This window comes from Quercus suber, unplaced genomic scaffold, assembly GCF_002906115.3.
Source record: "Quercus suber isolate HL8 unplaced genomic scaffold, Cork oak 2.0 scaffold_71, whole genome shotgun sequence".
In the NCBI taxonomy this organism is placed as follows: domain Eukaryota; kingdom Viridiplantae; phylum Streptophyta; class Magnoliopsida; order Fagales; family Fagaceae; genus Quercus; species Quercus suber.
Window position 1 is genome coordinate 39,647 of NW_027069536.1, and position 20,517 is coordinate 60,163.

The window sequence follows — 20,517 nt, forward strand, 5'->3', positions numbered from 1 at the left end:
GCTATACAGATTAAACAACATGGCTGGAAAGGATAGAATGTGAACATGGATCCCTTCCAAAAGATCAAATATAAACTGCAATCCAATTCAAAATAGGTTTACGTATTTTTATGCATGAACTGTCCAATTTTACATTGTCTTTAGCAATTGAAGTTGAAGCTACTTAAATCATGGAATACCAACAAGGATACTTAAATATTGAATCACATAAAAAGAGATATGCACAGCCAAGGCAAACAATTCCATGGAAGCATTACTTACACAAAACTGATATTAGAATCAGTTTTGGACTTGGGCTGAATATCAACTTGGCTCATTTTCTTTAGGTTTATCTCATAAGAATTCCCTCTATCTCTCTTCAATTTTCTGGTCGAAATAGGCAGCAAAGGAATCATTTTGGTGGCTGAAACAACATATATAGTTCCATGACAAAGTAGGAGGTGGAAATAAGGAAGCATGATGTGGCAAGAGACGAGGGAGGTGGAGTGAACTAAGGCAGGTTATGGCATGGGAAAAGCAGGACTGGGCAGGAAGAATAGGAGGAGGTGTCATGACTTGGAAGCTTACTACTTAATTGCAAATTAGTCCCCAAGTTACTGCCTAATTGAACCAAGTCCTTATTCATTAAATTTTATGCAATGGCTCCCTTATTTGCCTTCCACATAAATTATGTGTCCTCTATTATTTCTAAATTTCCATTTACTTAAAATACTAGATTATCATTAATGAAATGATATAGACATTCTTAATAGGGTTGAAGGTGCAAGGTGCGGGATATTACAATACCCAAGTCACCTAATTAGGAGTGATAAAATTGGTTCATCCCATACTCCTTATGGACCGTATTTGACAGGTATTCCATACCCAAAAAAGAGGTAAGGGCACCTATGATTTGATCCCATTTCATCCTATTGTTATTCTTACTACTATATATATATATATTTTTTATTATTATTATCATACAAAATAAATTTTGTGTGTCTAATGCATTAACCACAACTTAGAAGAAAATACTTTTTAATGGTAATTTTTTAACAGAATTGAACAAAAAAAAACCTAAATTGAATAAATTCAAGATTTAGTGGACACAATTAAACAAAAATAAAGTTAGAAAACTAAAATGAATTTCAACAAACTTAGATCGAGCAATTTGCATTTTCGCTTTTATTTAATTTATTTTTGCTCATGTATAAGGTAGCTGGGAAACTAAATGCAGTTGTGATTTTTTGTTGTGACTTTAGCTTTATTGTTTTATAGTTAAACATTGCATACAAATGTAAAATATTATGGTATATCTACCATAACCCATTATAAATTGAGTAATAGAGCAATCGAACTAGATAGTTGAGTTATAGAGAGACAGAAAAGAATTGGCAAACTAGCTTCGATGAGAGTTGAGAAGGGCTGAGGTTTGGGATCTGGCTAGAGCCTAGAGCTCCTCCATATGTTATTTAGGTCATACCTATTTAAATCTACCGGGTAGTACAATCAATAATGACACCAAGAATGCAAAAAATGAGAACTGATCCACTAAGCTTTTTTCAACTAATCAACTCCAGTCAACAAATATTGCATAACTCAAGTATAAAAAGTCAATTCATAAATAATACACAAGACAGGATAAAAATACATTAAAAGTTTTATTCAGAACACAACACTGTTATTCTAAATAGTAATCTGAATTTTCCGCAGCAAGACAAGAAGCACAGATGAAGCAACGCATCTCTAAAGAGAACATATAAACAAATCCCCAAATCAGAAAATGATGTCCTCATCCTTCCCGGCAGCTGCAGATAACATGTTGTGAGCTGCATTCATTGATATCCCTCTCTGCAAAGACATCTTCTCTGCAACCTGATCCTCAGCAAACCCCTTGGCAGACGCACGCTGTTTCTCAATTGCCTTCTTCTTATAACCCTGTATCTTCTTTAACCTGAAGAAATCCTCCCTTTCCAGCTCATCCAACTCCCCTTTAATGTAAGTTATGGTGTTCTCTATCCTTGGCTTCACAACATTCTCTAGAGCATTAACTCTACGATTAGTGGTCTTGATTGCCTCATCAAGTGTTAAGAATGATGTCTGCAGTGAGGCAAGCTCAACAAGAACCTCAATTGTCTTCACATAAGCAGCACGACAAATCTGAACCTGCTGTCCACCTCTAGCCAATCCAGTTAGGTCATTCTTGGTCTCACCCTCAGTAAAGTACTCAAACTTTGGGAGCTTCACACCGGCAATATTTTCTTGCTTTGATCGAACTTTAAGAGATGCATTTTGGACATTCTCAAGGACAATGTGCTTGATGTTCTCTCCAGCAACATATTTGGCTTCAGTTAGTGCAAATGAGGAGGTCTTCATGACCTCTCCCATTGATTCTTTTGTAGAGACAATCTTTTTAAGAATCTGTCGGAACTGCATAGTTAAAGCATCACTCTTCTTCTTAAGAAGAGCATGACCTCTTGTAGCACCAACAAGACGAGCTTTCATGGCCCCAAGCATTGTTACAGTGGGAACTACATTCAAGCGCTGGCTTTGGCCGGACATCTTTCCAAATATCTATGCCTAAGATATAAACAGAACAAACGTTCAAAGACAATAAAATTGCTGACTGCATCGAGGAATAGAAAGATATGCAAGGAAAATAAAAATAAAATTTCACAACTCTTACAGTTTATTATAGTGATAACATCAATGCTAATCAAAAGAGATTCAATTTCTATTCATTCATAAGGAAGCTACCAAAAATAAGAACTAGAATCAATGTCTAAGCTAAAGTGTTACAGAACCCAATTTCAACAACAGATGTATTTGCAAAGCAGGAATTCAATATCACATAATTTGCAAGATGAGTAATGCCAGTTTCCAAAGAATGAGAGAGAGAATAATTTGATGAAGCAGTAGTAACATTATTCATGACACAGTTGACAAAACCACCATAGCATGTTTGGATGAGCTTATTTTCATTGGCCTATTTGTTTTAAAAATAAGTGTAAAGTACAGGTTTGTACCTAGAAAAAGTAAGGCCGTAAAAAGCTGTACATAAGTTGATGGTGAAAATATGCAAGCATTTTAAGCTAAACAGACCCTAGTAAAAATATTTTCATTATAAACTGCACAGATACAACAGATGATCAACTAAATTTAGATTCTTGAACATACAATACAAGCATGTACATTACAATCACTAGCACAGACATCAATTGGCTGAGAATCCAAAATAAACACAAATTCACAGCATCAGATGCCAATATCAAACTCATTACAAAGAACCCACAATTAACAAATTCCATGAATGTACAATCCACTCTGCGAACTGAACTAAAGAACACAATCTCAAGAATCGACTATCTTAAACCAATCAAATCCATACAAAACCAATAACCCACTAATAATTAATCTAATTGGGTAGGAAATGATCTTAAATTAAAGATTAAGTGCTAAATTAAAGAAGACAGTAATCTAAATGATTAAAATGGGTATCTCAATTTATTTTCCAGTTTTTCTCTTTTGAAAAAATCTCAATTAACTCATTGCTCAAAAAGACAAGAAAGGAAAATGGTACAAAAATTATAAATCTCTATTTTTCACCATTATTTTGATAAGTAATAAGATTATATAAATAAAAAAAAAAAAAAAAAAAAGAGTCACCCAAGTATATTAGAAATATAAAAGGAAAATGGTACAAAAATTATAAATCTCTATTTTTCACCATTATTTTGATAAGTAATAAGATTATATAAATAAAAAAAAAAAAAAAAAAAAGAGTCACCCAAGTATATTAGAAATATACTAGAGTAAGCAATCAATTACAAAAAAATTGCATAAATCTAATAAATCAACAATAGAAAATAAAGAAGGGTTCCTCTTGGCTGACAGCCAATCCAATAAGGTTCTTAAAAAGAACAACTTAAGATCAGGCATGTAACTTTCGGTGTCTTCAAAACTCCTGCTTTCCTTTCCCTCCAGATGCACCACGTCAAGCAATGGGGGATATAGAAAACACACCAAATGTTAATAAAATCAAAGTATTATTAACCATAAAATCCAAAACTTGGTTTTCTTTCTCTATTTTCCAGCCCTTTCTTGGCAACCAAACAGGTAGAAGTGACTGATGGTAGACGAGAGCTCAACTTAGGTAAATTGGGGGTTGCTGTGAAGTACAGAGGCAATGAGCTTCAATCATTTGGTTTTTGTGGAGATGGACTTGGGTGGGGGGACCTTCTAAAATTCCTTCTGCATTATCTCTATATCCAATTCCACTTCTTACTCTACTCTGTGTGTTTGGTTTGGCCTTTTTTCTTTTTTTCATTTCAGCATATTTTCTTATGTACAGCTTTTTAAACCTCGCCTTTTTTTTTTTTAATGACATGGAACCTCACCAAGGCAGGGTCCTTTAGACCCACCCCTAAGGAGTAAATCACGGATACACGACCCCACCTGCCAAAAAAAAAAAAACAACACTTTTTTTTCTAGATATGACAATACTTTTGCCCACTTGAAAAAACAAGAAATCCAAACCAACACAAACCAGCAGCATAGAGTACTACAAAATTTCCTATATAAACTTAAAAGAAATTGGAAGCTGTAAGATACAAAACTTATAGACCATACAACAGAATTCAGATAATGTACTCACAATGAATTGAGTATTAAACTTACGGAGGAATACACTCAAGATAATTCACTCAAGAGAAGAATCATTTATGGAGGAAATTGGTGGGAGAAAAATATGGAGTGTTCGTGGGGAGATAGTCTTCACAGCCTGTTCAGCACTCAAATGGTTTCGAATTTGGAAGGCAATTAGATTCCTCTCTCCCTATCCACACACCAAGCACCATACCAAACCCTTATATTTCTATCGTCCTTTTTTTTAATATAAATATAATATTATCCATAGTAACTTTGATAATTCTTTTTTCTTTTTTTTGGATAGGGAAGAGGGGAGGTGAGTCAAACCCATGACACAGGAAAAAACACTATACTTCTACCCTCTATAAAGTTTTGGTATGATGTTTGGTGTGCAGAAAAGGACCTAGCAACTTTATTTCTTGGGCTATTTCAGTTAGTTGTTAATAAAGATCCTACAATCTTGGATTACACAAATAATGGAAGAGTTCCCTGTTATCCTATGTTTGTAGATCAGCCCAAGATTGGGAGAAGGAAATGTTCGAAATTTTTTTCAGCTGCTTTATTTAGTCTGATCTAAGTGGTAATGGAGGATAAGGTGCTTTGTCGACTTAATACAAAATGGGTGTTTGTTAGATCTTATGATGAGGTGTTGGTGCTGCCTACACGGATTTTTGTTGGAAGGCTGTTTTGGAGGGTAAAAATCCTACAAAGGTAGGTTTTTGTTGTTGTTGTTGTTTTGCGTGTATTGCATCATAGGGGAAAATTCTTACAATACACAATCTTATCAGAAGAGGTATGGTATTGGCAAACATGTGGTTTTGTGTAAAACTACTGAAGAAAATGTGGATCATTTGCTATTGCATTTTTTTTTTTTTTTTTGATAGGTAATAAGAATTTTATTGATAAGAAAAGTACAATGTGTCACTGCACTTCAATCAAACTATTGCATTGTCCAGTAGCATCAAAATTATGTTTTTAATTTTTTTTTTAGCTTTTTGAAGAGATGGGTGATGGTGAAGACAGTGAAGAATTGCTTCATTGTTGGCAGCAAAGTTCCCAAGACTTTCAAAAACAGAGTTTTGAATGAGGCACCTTCATGTTTAACGTTCATGTATGGAGGAAGAGGAATAGGACATTTGAAGATTTGGAACTATACATAGAGAGATTCAAATTTCGTTAGTCTTTGTTCTATTGGCGATCCTCGGAATTGAAATATCTTACTATATTTTCCAATTGAAATGAAATATTATTACTGAAATTTCATTGTACATCTACATACAGCTTTAGCAGATAGCATTTTAAAGCTCCAATTAAACAAACCTAACATCAAAGAAATTCATCATCCGAAGAGGATGGCATCCTCTAGTTTGATATAAGTTCTCTTTCTTTTTATTTTGGGGAGGGAAGGGGGAGGCAGGTCAAACGACATGGAGACTGGGGAAGGGGGTAGGTGCCAATCAGGGTAGAAGCCAGTTGCCTTGCTATAAGTTGTATATAGCATTCAGCACCTACATATTGCACTGCTTTTTACAAAAAGTTTACTTAACTCTCAATCCCCAACAAGAACCCTAGACAACCCCGACCTGGACTATTTTTTGGGTTAGTAATTCATCCTTAATTCAACTTTAGTACACCCTTCATTTTAAATCCTACAACTTCTATTTGAGAAATATGTACAGTATGTGCGTGTTTGGCTAGCTATCATCTTGGGGGTGGACTCATATTTCCAAGCAAAAAAGCCTAAATAAGTGATAAAAGTACTTTAAAATGTTAGCTAATCCATCTACTAGATTTCTTGTTATTTGGGTAACAAGAAATAAAAAACCTTCAACTAAACTGTGGCAACTACATATACATCAGTTTAATAACTTAAATTTTATAAATACTTATTCCTTCTTCTTCTTCTTCTTTTTTTGTTTTAAACTAGTTAATCACTCCCCTAGTTTGAGCCGCACCAGAACTACAGAAAATGAAATCCAATTCAAAACTTCTTTCATTTGACTGTATTGTTCCACTTTTTTTCTATTTCACAAAATTTTTTGAGCAAACAGAGGTGAGGATCACTTTTCTCCTTAATTTGAACTTCAGGAAATAAAAAATAAAAAGTTAAATCATGCTCAACTTAAATGATCCCAATTGAGACAATTCAATTAGTAACTGAAAGAATTTGGATCTAAGGCATCATCATCACCAACAAGAGTTGAAACTGAGTTCCATCAAATCGACAGCATCCATCAAAACGAAAGAAACATATCTTAAATTAACACATAAAGAAACAAAAAGAAGTATTTGTTGTTCATACACAGATCTTAGCAATACATGCGCATGTCATGTGTAATAAATTGATAATTTTTAAACGTGCACAAGTAAATATCATCATCAACAAACTACTTGTACGGTTGCAATTTTACATAAGCTAAACTATGTTAAGGTTTATGTGTTTGTTTTTTTAATGAAACGAAAAAGAAAGATATATTGGAATTTATAAAAGGAAAATAAAAGCAGTGATGCCCAGTTCCTTTTTTTTGGGGGGGTATTTCCCAATTCCAAAAGAGAGAGAATTAATAGAGAAAGTAATTGAGTTTGATCAAAGCATAGAAGCACATTTGAGAGAGAGAGAGAGAGAGACCTGTGCAGTGAATGGGTTGAGGGTGTGAGCGGAGCGGAGAGTCGCCACCGGTTGAGATTTGAGTTGGCTGATGATGATTTTGTCTGTTTTTGATCTCACCTTCTTCACGCACTCGCACTGCAATTCTCGTTTCTTGCTGTCTTTTTCTTTGTGAACCTTCCTCTTCTCTTCAGTTTATTAACCTGCCTTCTTTCTTTCTTTTTTTTGGGCGACAGACAAGAGATGAAAGTGAGTCAGAGAATGAGTAACGTCCGTTAAAGCACCACGTTAGTTAGTTCTAAGAAGTTTTAGACCTTTTTATTTTTTCAATTTTTTTTAACCCCACCAAAAAAGAAATAAGAAAATTACTGAATTTTTATAAGAAAAATTAGTTTCTTTTATTCATAATTAACTTATACATTTATCAAAAAAAAAAATTAACTTATACAATAAGAAAGAGGAAAGATAAGCATTTTTCGAGTCATTAAAACTTTAAATGCTTTTTTTTAATTTAAAAAAAAAAAAAAAGGGGGGCTGAGTAAATTTTATGCCTTTAGTTTGGGACGGGGACGTACGGTAACGTTATGGTAGAAAGGGATGAGAAAATTAATTAAACTAAACGTCAGCTTGGAGTCCTTTCATTGTAAATGGAAGTGGGCTAACTGAATGGAATCAACAAAGAAGGAAGGAAGGAGATGGGAATGAATAAACAAATAATATTTAATTGAATTAGAGATGTAGAATTGAAGTTGAATTGATGTAGGTGCACACAGAAAATAGACGAACAAATTAGAAAAAGTGAAAAAAAATTTGGAATAATTTTACTGTTGAATGGTTATGTTTAAGCAGAAGATGGTAATTCAAGTCACCCCCTTTTGCCCTTTTTTTTGTTCATAAAAAATTTATATATATATATATATATTTGTTATTTTATTGGGCACATTATTTGCATAAACCTTTCAACAGCCTACAGGTATCAGAAAAAATATTTCTTCCAAGAGGAAGGAAACATGTTTTAACAGCTGCGCTCGTTATCAACTTAAGACACTTCAAGACTGGTCAAACTCAAGCAAGCCTCCACTCTTAACCAACCATCGGACAATATATAACAATCTCAAACAGCTCGGAAAATTTTAATTACATTCTCTTATTTGATTCTCAAATGATAGCTTATATATTATCTATGATGAGTGAAATTGTATTCGGTGTTGAGTTGAATCGAAGTCCAGTTGTCACCATTGGAAAGGGAGTAAATGACCACAGGTTGAATCACTTAAGTATAGTTAAATTAGTGCAAGAACATGTTAAAAGAAGCTATTGATTAATTTAATGTCTCAAAATGCATGCAGAGACGCCAATACACCACACTCTTCTTATTTATGCTGTAGTACATGCCTAAACCATAACCCACAAACCGTTCTACTTCAACTTGTAAGCATACAAATATAATCAGGATTAAAGTCACAAAGAAAGATATGCTTATTTCTCCTTAAATTTATCTTTTATTTTTTTATTTTTTTAAGGAGATTTATCATTAGTCATGCTCGACATGAACCCAGGTAAAGCCTAAACACCAGATCCTGACAGCCGCCGCCTGGCAGCATTTGAAATAGACACCTGACCAAGTCGGTCTGCCCCTGGGGATACCATCCGTTCTTGGGGTGACATATAATGCCGCAGCCATGCCCCAGTATAAACCTGAAGTATCACCCGGATCAGTAATATGAGGAAACAGCAAAATAACATGAAGATACTCATCATTTTGTTAGAAGAATCAAAATCTCTCTCTCTCTATCTCTCAGCATGAAATTTGGTATGTGTGTTAATAACATAGAGAATATGTAAATCCAATGGTGAAATTTCAAGATATTAATCCAATAGAAAATTATTAGGTGATACACCATTTGTAAGTTGAACTAGACTCATATATATACACGCGCACGCACAAACATAAACAAATTAAAGGGGAAAATAAAAAGACTGGGGAATTAACCTGTTGCGGTCTCATTATCTTTGTATCCGGATCATCCAGGGACTCTCTCCAGTGTGCTAAGTACCCAGCCATTCGTGGGATTGCAAATAAAACAGTGAAGAATTCCGTTGGAAATCCCATTGCCCTGATCAATGTGAATTTAGTACCTTCATACCAATTATGTTCTCTGAGGGAAATTCAAGATATCATTTAAGAACAGTGAAATCAATGATACCTGTATATTAACCCTGAGTAGAAATCAACATTTGGATATAGCTTTCTCTTAACAAAGTACTCGTCAGATAGGGCAGCCTTCTCCAAAGCAACAGCAACCTACAAATGGCATAAAAATAAAAGAATGAAAACTATGAAGCCATATCATCTTACTCATGAGATACATGGGTAGTGACATGCTATCAAATGCCAAACTATAAGAAAAATCATCAAAAGTGAATTGGAACTGAACGGAATCCAATCATGACTTGAATCTTTATAGTTCATGTTTAAACATAAAACATTACCCTTAAGAACTACAGAGTTTATATTCATCATATTCATAATGAATATCTTCACAACTTACGTAGTAATGTAAGTTCACCTTTTATCTTTGGGTTCCTTGAATAGTTCCATTTGTAGGAAGTTGAAAATTTCTACCAAAGTATCATACCCTCAAAAATTTTCCTTTATTTTCTATTACATGTAGGGTAACACGAAAAGGGTATATTTTGCCTGCAATTCTCATGGTCCTTTTGGGATACTTTCCTCCCTTCTTTGGAAGACTTTTCAAAGAAGTATACTGAAATATACAATGGAGTGAGTTGTGTAGGAATCATGCAATATGCAAAGTTTTGCTAAAACTGGTCCCTCATTTATATGAAGATGTCTAAACCCACTCGTTTAATGATTTCATTTTTCTGTTTCCAAAAAAAAAAAAAAAAATCTACTTTATCTTTATAACTCAATTCTCCATTCAATGAAATATTTAATTTAATTGACTCTGATATGAGCAATGTAGCAACACTCATAACTTATTAATCATCTATAATATTGGAACTGCACTGCGGCTCGAACTAGCAATCCATGCGTGAACAAATAATAGAGGACACATTCAGCCCTCCAGGAAGAAATATAACATAGAGTAGAAAAACACCTCAATCAAAGGATCCCGGCCAACAATGGAGAAGACTTCCTCAGCCAGTTTCTTTATCACCTTCGCTCTTGGGTCATAGTTTTTGTACACACGATGCCCAAAACCTGACATCTTGCGCTTCCTGGAGAAATGAAGTGATATAAGAATATTATTCAAACTTCAAAAAGAAGGGGAAAAAAGTAGACAAATATATATATATATATATCACATTCCATGCAAAAGAGTCATTGACACCTGTTAGTAAGAAAAATCAATGGACAGAACAACAATTACCTATTTTTTACCCCCTCAATGAACTCCGGGATGTTGTCAACAGTTCCAATCTCATTTAACATCTTAAGCACAGCCTACAATAGACAATGTTATGAGGAAAGATTACTTAATGGTGGCACAAAATATAATTTGAGCACAAAAGGTCTGATTAAAAGACCTAGAATGTAGAAATTTCACTAAACATAGCAAATTCATCCATGATGTCCATGACAAAGTTAATTACAGAGCCACATTGAAGCATGGAAAAAGACTACGAAAATGAGATCATGCTATAATGCATACCTCATTAGCTCCACCATGAAGAGGACCATACAGTGCTCCAACGGCTCCAGCAAGAGCAGTGAATACATCAACACCACTGTAGAGACAAATCCAGGTATGTTACAAAAGAGTTTAATGCCAAATTATTTTGGTCAGGTGTTAAGATGCCTACCTTGATGCTAGATGCCTTGCAGCAGCTGTGGAACAATTCATTTCATGTTCTGCATGAAGTATGAAGAGGATATCTAGCACTCTAGCTAGTCGAGGGTTGGGTTTATATGTCCTATTGCCTCTGCAATTTTGTAGGAAGAAAATCTTAATTAGGTTAGAGAAAGAAAAATTCCATTTTTTCCCAAAAAAACAATTACTCTATTGAAAATAAAAGAGTCGGTTTGTTCCATGCTAAAGAACAGTGTACTATATTCATATTACTTAGAAAGATGACGACATGACAATAGTGCATCAGCACTGGCATCTCAGAGGAAATAATAACATCAGAAGAAAATTTATCATTGTATCCCAAATATCATTAAGAAAAAAATATGCTGGCAATACATACAATGAATCTAGCATGTATAAGAAATTCTCTGCATAAGAAAGGTTGCTGGAAGGAAGAACTGGAGGCCTTCCTGCCATCCTCAAATAAGCTGCTGCTGCAATGGTTGGTGCCTGCAAGTAAATATTGATTTTACATATAAATTAGCGGGAAGATGCCAAATAAGTGCAATGTAAGCCTATAGTAGCCGGCATACTACCAAACTTTAACTGGATGGCTATACAACTTGCAACATGACATCTGATAATTATTGAGCCATCTCAGTCAAAGGCACAAAGCCAAAAGAAAGAAAGTAAATTGAATAACCAAACCTTCCCAAGAACACGTGCTATTTGTTTGTCTCGCACTTGTTTCGACTGGTAAAGATCTTGGCCCTGGATCAACAAATAATCAGAAATGTCAAAAAGCATCTGGCAATAAATCACAAATTAACACATAGATGTACACAATAACACCTCAGCATATCAGAATTTCATACCTTCACTTAAACAAGAAAACTAAGAGATCGATATTTATGTAAAAGGTGGGTGCCACTAATAACTAAGGCTGTCATTAAATTTAATACACAATGAACATTGGCTAATAGAAAATGCTGTTGTAACATTCTCCAAATAAGAAAGGAAAATGGGTGAAATTTTTCCACAATTCCAATAATAGCCACCTTCACGTCTTAAAAATGTTTAGACAACTGCATCTGCCAACACTAGGTGATTATTTGTTGGTTCTCGATGAACTAAATCAACGAATCAGGTTACTTGCAAAACATAAAATAAAAACTACATCAACCCTAACTCTGGGAAAATACATACACTCTGTTCAATTATCAAAGAATAAATGCAGGAAATAAATGTGAAATGAAAAGAAAGTTGCTTTCCCATAACAATTTTGTTTACAAAAGAGTAATGCTAGAGCCACAAACTATTTTACAAACTGCTGAAGTTGCATTGTACATGTCAGCTAAAAAAATTAGCAGGACTAAATGGTCAGACCCTAAGTTTATAAATTTATTTTAATTTTTAATTACACCAAAACTTAAGAGTTCCAATTTCCAATTACTGTTCATCTCTGCCCTAAGTTCACTGTCGGCAAACTTGCATCTCAGCTCAGCCGCTTTTGGTTTTTAAGCCAATGGGTGGATGACCTCCAAAGGAACTGAGAGAACATCCATTAATGATTTACAAATGTTGGCCAATACCCAAAACAATGAATAAGTATATGAAAACGTTTTAAAAAAATACTGACTCTTTGCCTTTGGAGGGATCAAAGGGGTCAGAAGAAGAGCTATTGGTGGAAACAAAGCGTTGTGGGTTTGGGGGAAGTGCATTTTTTAGGGTGTAGGAAGTAGAAACGGATCGCAAAGGCGGAGGCTAAAGCACCAAACACGGTGGCCGTAGAGACCGGAGCGAGCACACGAGAGTTCATGGGTTTTGGCCTTGAGAGGTTGTGTAACTTTCCCGAGAAATTTTCCTTTAGGTCGAGCTGAGCTTCTGTTTGGCCTTTTTTTTGGCTTCTAAGACGCAAGCTGGCCTACAGTGAACTCATGGAAGAGATGAACAGTCGCCAGAAATTGTTTAAGTTTTTGGTGTATTTAAAAATTATAATGAATTTTTATACTTAAAATCTGACTATTTAGTCCAGCTCATTATTTTTAGATGACATGTACCATGCTCCTTCAGCGGTTTGTAAAAAGTTTGTAAAGTAGTTTGTAGCTCTAGCATTACTCTTTACAAAAATTTTGGAGAAAATTATCCCAACTTTCCCAACAACACATTAATCTATTAATGTAGGATGAGACTTAAGGCAAAGTATTTCTTGCAAGGATAAAATAAGTGGTGGAGTTAAAATCCCTGACGATTACCAAATGAGCATAAACTGATAGAAAGCAGTTTTTTTTTTTTTTTCTTTATCAATCAATGGAACCCTTCACCAAGTGGCTTGAAATTCATACCAGAATTTTATTTCCAAAAGTTAAATTAGAGATCTTGAAATTTAGTGAAAAATTGGGTGTGGAAAGTTTTTCACGTGATAGAAGAATTGTCAAGTAACAGTACATATATAAAACCTATGCTATTATACTTGTACCTGTAAAATATTGATACCTGATAAAAATAAAAAATAAAAAAGAGAAGAATTTTCTTCTACCTAATCAAAAGAGTACTACAAAACTCACTACATCAAGCTCAAATTATCGAACTTACTCTGAGAGCAGGATTGGCATCAGGATGAAAGATGGAGAGAGCACTCATTGCACTGACAAGTACACCCATTGGGTGAGCATCATGAGGCATCGCCTGTATTATATCCTACAAAACAAATTTACCAAAACCAGAACTTAGAATCATACTCTTTTTTTCTTTTAATTTATTTATAAACGAGAAAGAAAGTAAAGCATACCAGAATTCCCTGTGGTACGGCTGAATGCTGAGAGATAGCAAATTCCCAGTCGGCTAGCTGATTTTCAGAAGGCAAATTCCCATACACTGGGCAAAATAAAAGAGTTTCAGATACAGAAATTGAATCTAGAAAGTAGACATAAGAGTGCAAGTAAACACACAGAGATGAACATTGTATAATTAAAGATACAAACAGTATAAATATAATTTTTGAGGAATCAAAACAATTCTATACTAAATAAAACTTTTTTATAGAAATTCTCAGGTTTAATTAAACATTATAACATAATTTCATTTTAGCATGTCCAGCATATTACATACATATCAATACAATGGCATATTTTCCTTCAGAAAATAAAAGTGCATAATATTTGTTCATACTTATAGTGGCAATACAGTGTGCGTGTGTGTGTGTGTGTGTGTGTGAGAGAGAGAGAGAGAGAGAGAGAGAGAAGAATAAGACAATCCTTTAACAAGATTTACGTATGTACTTCTAAAATCCCAATTCATTAATTTTATCTAGCCTCATTTTCTCCACTAATTATTCTTTTCTTTAGTGGTAATTACACATGCACCAAGTGGGTCTTGAGCCCATGGCCTCATCCTCCGCCCGCACTTGTGAGATGAGGAAGTGCTATTTGAGTAGGGCTCATTGACTCATTGGCTTATTATCAAAAAGTTATCAACAAATGATTCTAGTAAATTAGAACATATTATAACATAAATGATTGTTAGTCATTAGAAACTAGTACAATATAGGAATCTCCACAGAACTTACTTAAGAGGTAGGCCACTTCCACAAAGGTGCTCTTTTCAGCCAACTCCTCAATTGGGTAGCCCCTATACCTAAGGATACCCTCGTCACCATCAATATAACAAATCGACGACCGAACAGGAGCTGTATTCAGATAGCCTGGGTCATAAACTTTGAGCCCCTTGTCATTTTTCCCAGTTGTAATCTGTATATCCACAAGAGCAATTGCAAAATTTAAAATTCATCGAAAACAATAAAATCAGTACACCTGAAGTTAATTCATCAATATAGCAAAGTACAATGCCAATAATCACATCAAACAAACATAATTGATGCCATGTCCAGCAGCCAAACATTAAAAATTATCGGTAATGAATTTTAACTTAATATCAAATCCTTTAATCAATAAATCTCATTGATATATATGATTTTCTCAACAAAAACACGTCATAATTAAAATTCAATCACTCCCAAATCAAAACAAGTCCAAAGGAAACCCAAAAAGCTAATCGGATCAGAACTTTAAAATAAATAAATAAAAACTAGCCCACATAATTAATAATTCAAAACCCAATTCCAAAATCCTATCTTTTTTCTCTGTTCTGAAAAAATTTCCCCAACAACCACAACCCTGATCATAAACAACTATCACAAACCAAAACAGAGCAAAATTCAACAAAAGCGAATCAAACCCAGTTGAGCTTTTCAAAGGACAAAAACAATTCACGTAAGAACATAAGACATACCTTCTTAAGATCAATAGCATTGACAGTGCCATCCTCAGAGACCGGTACCTGGTACTTCTTGCCGGTCCTTCCATCAACGACGGTCAAGGAGCCTGCAAGGTTTCCGGGGGGTGAGACCTGAGCTGAGAGGCAGTTTGGCTCGAGAGATGGCGCCACCTCAATGAGCTCATTGGAGGAGGTGGCGGTGGTTAAGTGCGCAGTCAGCACCGCCAACCGCCCTCGCGCCACCACTGACGATACCTCTGACACGCCTGACATTTTTTTTGTCTTTCTGTTATCAAAGTCAAGAAGAAGAAGAAGAAGAAGAAAAGAGTAATGAAAACTTTGATATGGTAGTAGTATTTATATTTAAATATTTACTAGTGGTATTTTTGTTTTTGTTTTTGGTTTTTGATTCACAAACAGGGAAAGGAAATTTTTTTTTTTTTTGGATAAAAAACAGGGGTTTTCTTTTTGTATAATGGAGCATTGGAGTGAGAAAAATGTGAGCCACGTGGGAGTTTTGTAAGAAAGGTTTTTCTTTTTATTATTAATTATTAATTAATTATACTACCGCTTTGTAATCAATCAATATTATAGATAATTTTTTTTTGAGAAACAATATTATAGATAATTAGTAACACTAATTAGTGAGAAAGTGGTGTTCTGCCCCATAATATTTTCATAACAAATTCTATGTAGCAGATTGTTACGGATTATTATTGGTGGGATAAAAAAGTAATTTTAATAATAGGTTCAAATTAAAACCAATAACAACTAACCATCTATGATTTGTTGTGAAAATATTGTGGATATAGCATCTCTCTAAATACTAGGATCAAGTCCCTTTTGTTAGGGACTCTAAAAATAAAACTAAGGCGAAACTACACTATTGATCCCTGAAGTTTACTCTAAGTGCACAATTGGTCTCTCAAGTTTGAAGCAAATACAATTAGTCCATTAAGTTTTAAAACTGGGTTGATTTGGTCCTTTTACTAACTGTTGTTAACAGTGTTACTTACGTGACTAACGGAATAATGATTGGACTTTTTTTTTTTAATGATGTAGCATGTTTTTAATTAAAAAATTAGAAACTAAATTTACAACTGAGAAAAAAAAATTACTAGTACCAAATTAAAAAATTTATATTCTAACTGTTGTAAAAACCACAACAAGAGAGAAAGGGAGATAAGGAAGAAATCAAACCCTAGCTGCTGTCTAAAATTCCATGCCCTAGCCGTCACCAGCAATAGCCCAAGCTGTAGTTGTCGACGATGATAGGAGAAGCCTTAGTAGCCACCAATGACAGCCACTGCCCTAGCAGCCGCCGGCGACAGCCACTGACCCGCCTCCCTCCTCCTCTTGCACAACTACTGAGCTGCATTCGTCCTCCCATCTTAGGTATTACACCAACGAAGACAAAAATTAACAATACTTGAGAGGGTTTTCAATAAGGGGAGGTGGAGAAGCACCAAACCACAAATGGAGAGAGAGATGAGAAAGGGAGATTGAGAGTGAAAATAGAATGGGTATGGACCTATCTAATCGCCTCCCTTTCTCCTCCCCCTTTGTCTAATCACCCTCTCTAGTGAAGAGTGGGTTCCGATGGGGCAATCGCTGGGTTTCATCTGGGTCTTCATCTAGGTTTTCTCTTTGTGATTTCATCTGGGTTTTTTTTTTTCTTTTTTTTGGTCTTTGGTCATGTAAATTGCACTTGTTGATTGGGTTTTTTTTTTTTTTTTTGGCTTGATTTTCGGCTTTGAATTCTAATTGGCTAGATCAAATGCAAGGTAGATGCTGATTTTGGATTGGATTTTTTTGTGGGTTCATGATGCTAGAGGTGTGGGTTGCCGTCGTGGTGGTTGGGGTGGAGGTGGGGGTTGCCGTCAATATGATTTTTCAATTTCATTTAAGGTGGAAACTATTTTTTTTAATTTTTTAATTAAAAACATGCCACATCATTAAAAAAAATGTCAAGTTATTGTTTCGTTAGCCATGTAAGTAGCACCGTTAACAATAGTTAGTAAAATGACCAACACAACTCAGTTTTAAAACTTAAGAGACTAATTGTGCTCGCTTCAAACTTGAGAGACCAATTATGCATACATAATAAATTTCAGAGACCAATAATGTAGTTTCGCCTAAAATTAAAAAAAGTCCCCTTTTTTAGGGACTTCCGGCCATTGAATCTCTTTTACTCTTTTTCTTTTTTATAAACAGTTTTATCAAGGGTATTGAATTTTTCACATCCTCACTCACATGCTAAAGCATTGCCACTTCTTATAATTGGTAACTTTCTACTTGCTTATTATTTATTACTCCTTTAATTTTATTTGTCATTTATTCCATTTTGGGATGTCCAAAAATATTGTTCTGTTTTTAAAAATAAGAGTCATTAATTTACTAATGTTCCTATTATACCCCTACTTTATTTTCAAAATTATTTGAAAAGAAAACTAACAAATATATATATATATATATATTTTAAAAAACCTATCTAATTGGGACACCTTTTTAGTTATTTCATTAAGAATAATTCCTTTATAAAAAAAATAATAAATTTATTTAAAGGTATTTTTGTAAACTTATAAATTTTTATAAAGTAAACAAGATAATAAATGATATTTTTAAAAAAATTTAACTTTTTAAATAGGACAAATAAATTAAGACAAAATAAATATAATTATTTTTAAGATGAAGGTGCGAAACTTAAAAAAGTCGATGAAGGTTTTTTTTTTTTTTGGGTTGGCCATGAGTTACGTGTACAATTTGGAAAAGTTTTCTTCAATTTGTGGTATCCAGATATGGCACACTACGTCATTGGTTGCTCATCGGTAGCAATTTATGGAATGTCACGGAGAAACAGAAACCCAAATCCAAAAGATGCTTCGTGGTTAACTTGAGGTTGGATATCATCATTTGCATGCCGTGGCAGCTCTATGATTTTTTTTAAAGTGGTCATTAAAAAGTTTAAATTATACAAAATTTAATAATGTGATAATTTGAATATTTGTTATAATTATGAGTCGAGTCATTATCAGGGATGGAACCAGGATTTGAACCTGGGGGGGCCAAAGTTTAAAACAATTTTTTTATAATGAAAATAAAAACTAATACATATTTCATATTTAACAAAATACTACATATAAAATAAGTGTTTCTTAAACATTTGATATTATAAAAATGTCGACAAAATATAACATACAAAATAAGTGTTTTTTAAACATTTCAACACATTTATCAAAATAGAACTTGACGCTATTTTAAGTCTCAAAAGTCGTCTATGATTGAACAAAATAATAATAATGAACAAAACTACAAAAGTAATGAACAAAAAGAAGTTGGAAAATAAATAAATTTAAAGTATGGATTTAAAATCTTACTGAAGCCCAAAAGAAGAAATTCTGTTGGGGACATTATTCAGGAAATGAAATACAGACTTAAAACTACCTCCACAAACTCTATAGTCTATGGCATGTGAAAAAGATGAAGTTACGAGTAAAAAACGGCAAGTAGATGATTGGTACAACATCAAGTTCACAACAAAAGAGAGAATAGCTCACCTTGAATTCAATGAAACTTCCAAAATGAGAGCCATGTTTTGACCAATATTCCTAACTTTTTGGGGGGGGGGGGAGGGGCATGTAGGTCCGTCCCTGATCATTAAAGAAAGTAAAATTGTTTTGACTTCAAAGCTAAAAAGAATATAACTGTCATTACCACAAGGAGAACTGACAGCCACAATATTTTTTTTTTTGTACCATTTTTTAGGGAAAAATGAAATTAGAAATTATTTTTATTGAATAAGTTGAACGAACTACAAATTTAAATGTTTAACGATTTTTATCTTTTTGTTTTATGGTAGGTTTTTTGTTGAATAATTAAATCACTTGTTGTTGTTTGGTCTTATTTTGTTTTTGTTTAGTTTATGTTTGTTGTTATTTGAGCTAATATTTATTGTTGTTATTTAAGTTTTTTTAATTTATAAAATGGATTAAGGATTATGTTTGGGGGCAGAATTAATTTTGAATGCTACGTCCACAATATTTTTACAATAAATCTTATGCAAAAAACTGTTATTAGTGGGTAAAAAAATACTATCAGTATTGAGCCCAAATTAGAATCAATAATAGCTTACCACATTGGATTTGTTGTAAAATTATTGTGAAAATGTTGTGAATGTATCATCATTATTATTTTTGCTAAACTCAATTTTTTGTAATTCTCAAATCAGGATATTCATCATTTTAATTAGAGTAGTCACAATAATTTAGTTTAACATATAATTTTTTTTTTGACAAGTGTATATATGCCATTTTTTGCAAGTTAGGATGGTCCTGTGACCACCCTGACTTGCATGTAGTACTGCCAATATTTGCATGTGGAACCATCATTGATATTTATAATATATATATATATATATATATATATATATATATAAAATACATGTAAACATCTTTCTTAAAAAGGGGTCTAGTTAATAGGTGTCCTTAGGGCATTTGCTAATAAACTATTTTAGAAAATAAATTTTAATACAACTTTTATGAGAAGTATAAAAATTGTAAAAAAAATTAATTACTTTTTTCCCCCATAAAAGGTTTCTAAAAATATTTCTTAAATTAATGTCTTTAGGACATTTGTTAACCTTTTTTTTAAAGAGAATTTTACTTATGTCATCTGCTCATGATAATAGCTCTTTATCATTAAACCAAGACACTAATCAGTTTTTGATGTAAGCGGGGATTGAACCCCATATCTTTTATTTAACCATCAGAAACTTTACCAGTTGAGCTAGCTGGAATCCATAGGACATTTGTTAACCTTTCCACTTAGAAAAAATAAAGGTTAATTATATGTTTGGTCCCTAACTTTTACATTATATTTTAATTTCGTCATTAACCTTTTAAATGTGCCAATTTGGTCCCTATCTTTTTAGTAGTGTATTAAAATGGTCCTTATCATTAAGTGATAGATAAAAAATACTGACGTGGCTATCAGCTAAAATTAAAAAATAATTTTTATACAACTATCATGCCACGTGGACTAAATTAAACTAAATAAAAAACGACTCTCATGTGGCGTGAATCTAGACTCTGGGACCCAAATTTAGACTATCTCTGCTGTATGTGTGAAAGCCACACACTTTGGCCCACCGTGTTAGAATTTAGAAATATCATCTCAGGGCTCACCAATCAGGTT

The 20,517-nt window shown here is 33.6% G+C and overlaps 2 protein-coding genes across 2 annotated transcripts; both read right to left on the reverse strand.

Moving 5' to 3' along the window:
• Positions 1–1,507: 1,507 nt before the first annotated feature.
• LOC112010996 (V-type proton ATPase subunit D) lies at positions 1,508–7,491 on the reverse strand. The gene is made up of 2 exons (XM_024043370.2): positions 7,256–7,491; positions 1,508–2,559 (listed from the first exon to the last, which is right to left on the reverse strand). Exon 2 carries the CDS (start codon positions 2,539–2,541, stop codon positions 1,756–1,758), a length of 786 nt encoding a protein of 261 aa, XP_023899138.2. The 5' UTR covers positions 2,542–2,559; positions 7,256–7,491; the 3' UTR covers positions 1,508–1,755.
• Positions 7,492–8,536: 1,045 nt separating this feature from the next.
• On the reverse strand, positions 8,537–15,672 carry LOC112011005 (citrate synthase, glyoxysomal). Its single transcript, XM_024043380.2, has 13 exons — positions 15,340–15,672; positions 14,618–14,798; positions 13,841–13,926; positions 13,645–13,749; positions 11,758–11,820; positions 11,450–11,559; positions 11,063–11,182; positions 10,912–10,987; positions 10,630–10,703; positions 10,357–10,477; positions 9,442–9,539; positions 9,228–9,351; positions 8,537–8,932 (listed from the first exon to the last, which is right to left on the reverse strand). Exons 1-13 carry the CDS (start codon positions 15,595–15,597, stop codon positions 8,801–8,803), a joined length of 1,548 nt encoding a protein of 515 aa, XP_023899148.1. The 5' UTR covers positions 15,598–15,672; the 3' UTR covers positions 8,537–8,800.
• Between the last annotated feature and the right edge of the window lie 4,845 nt (positions 15,673–20,517).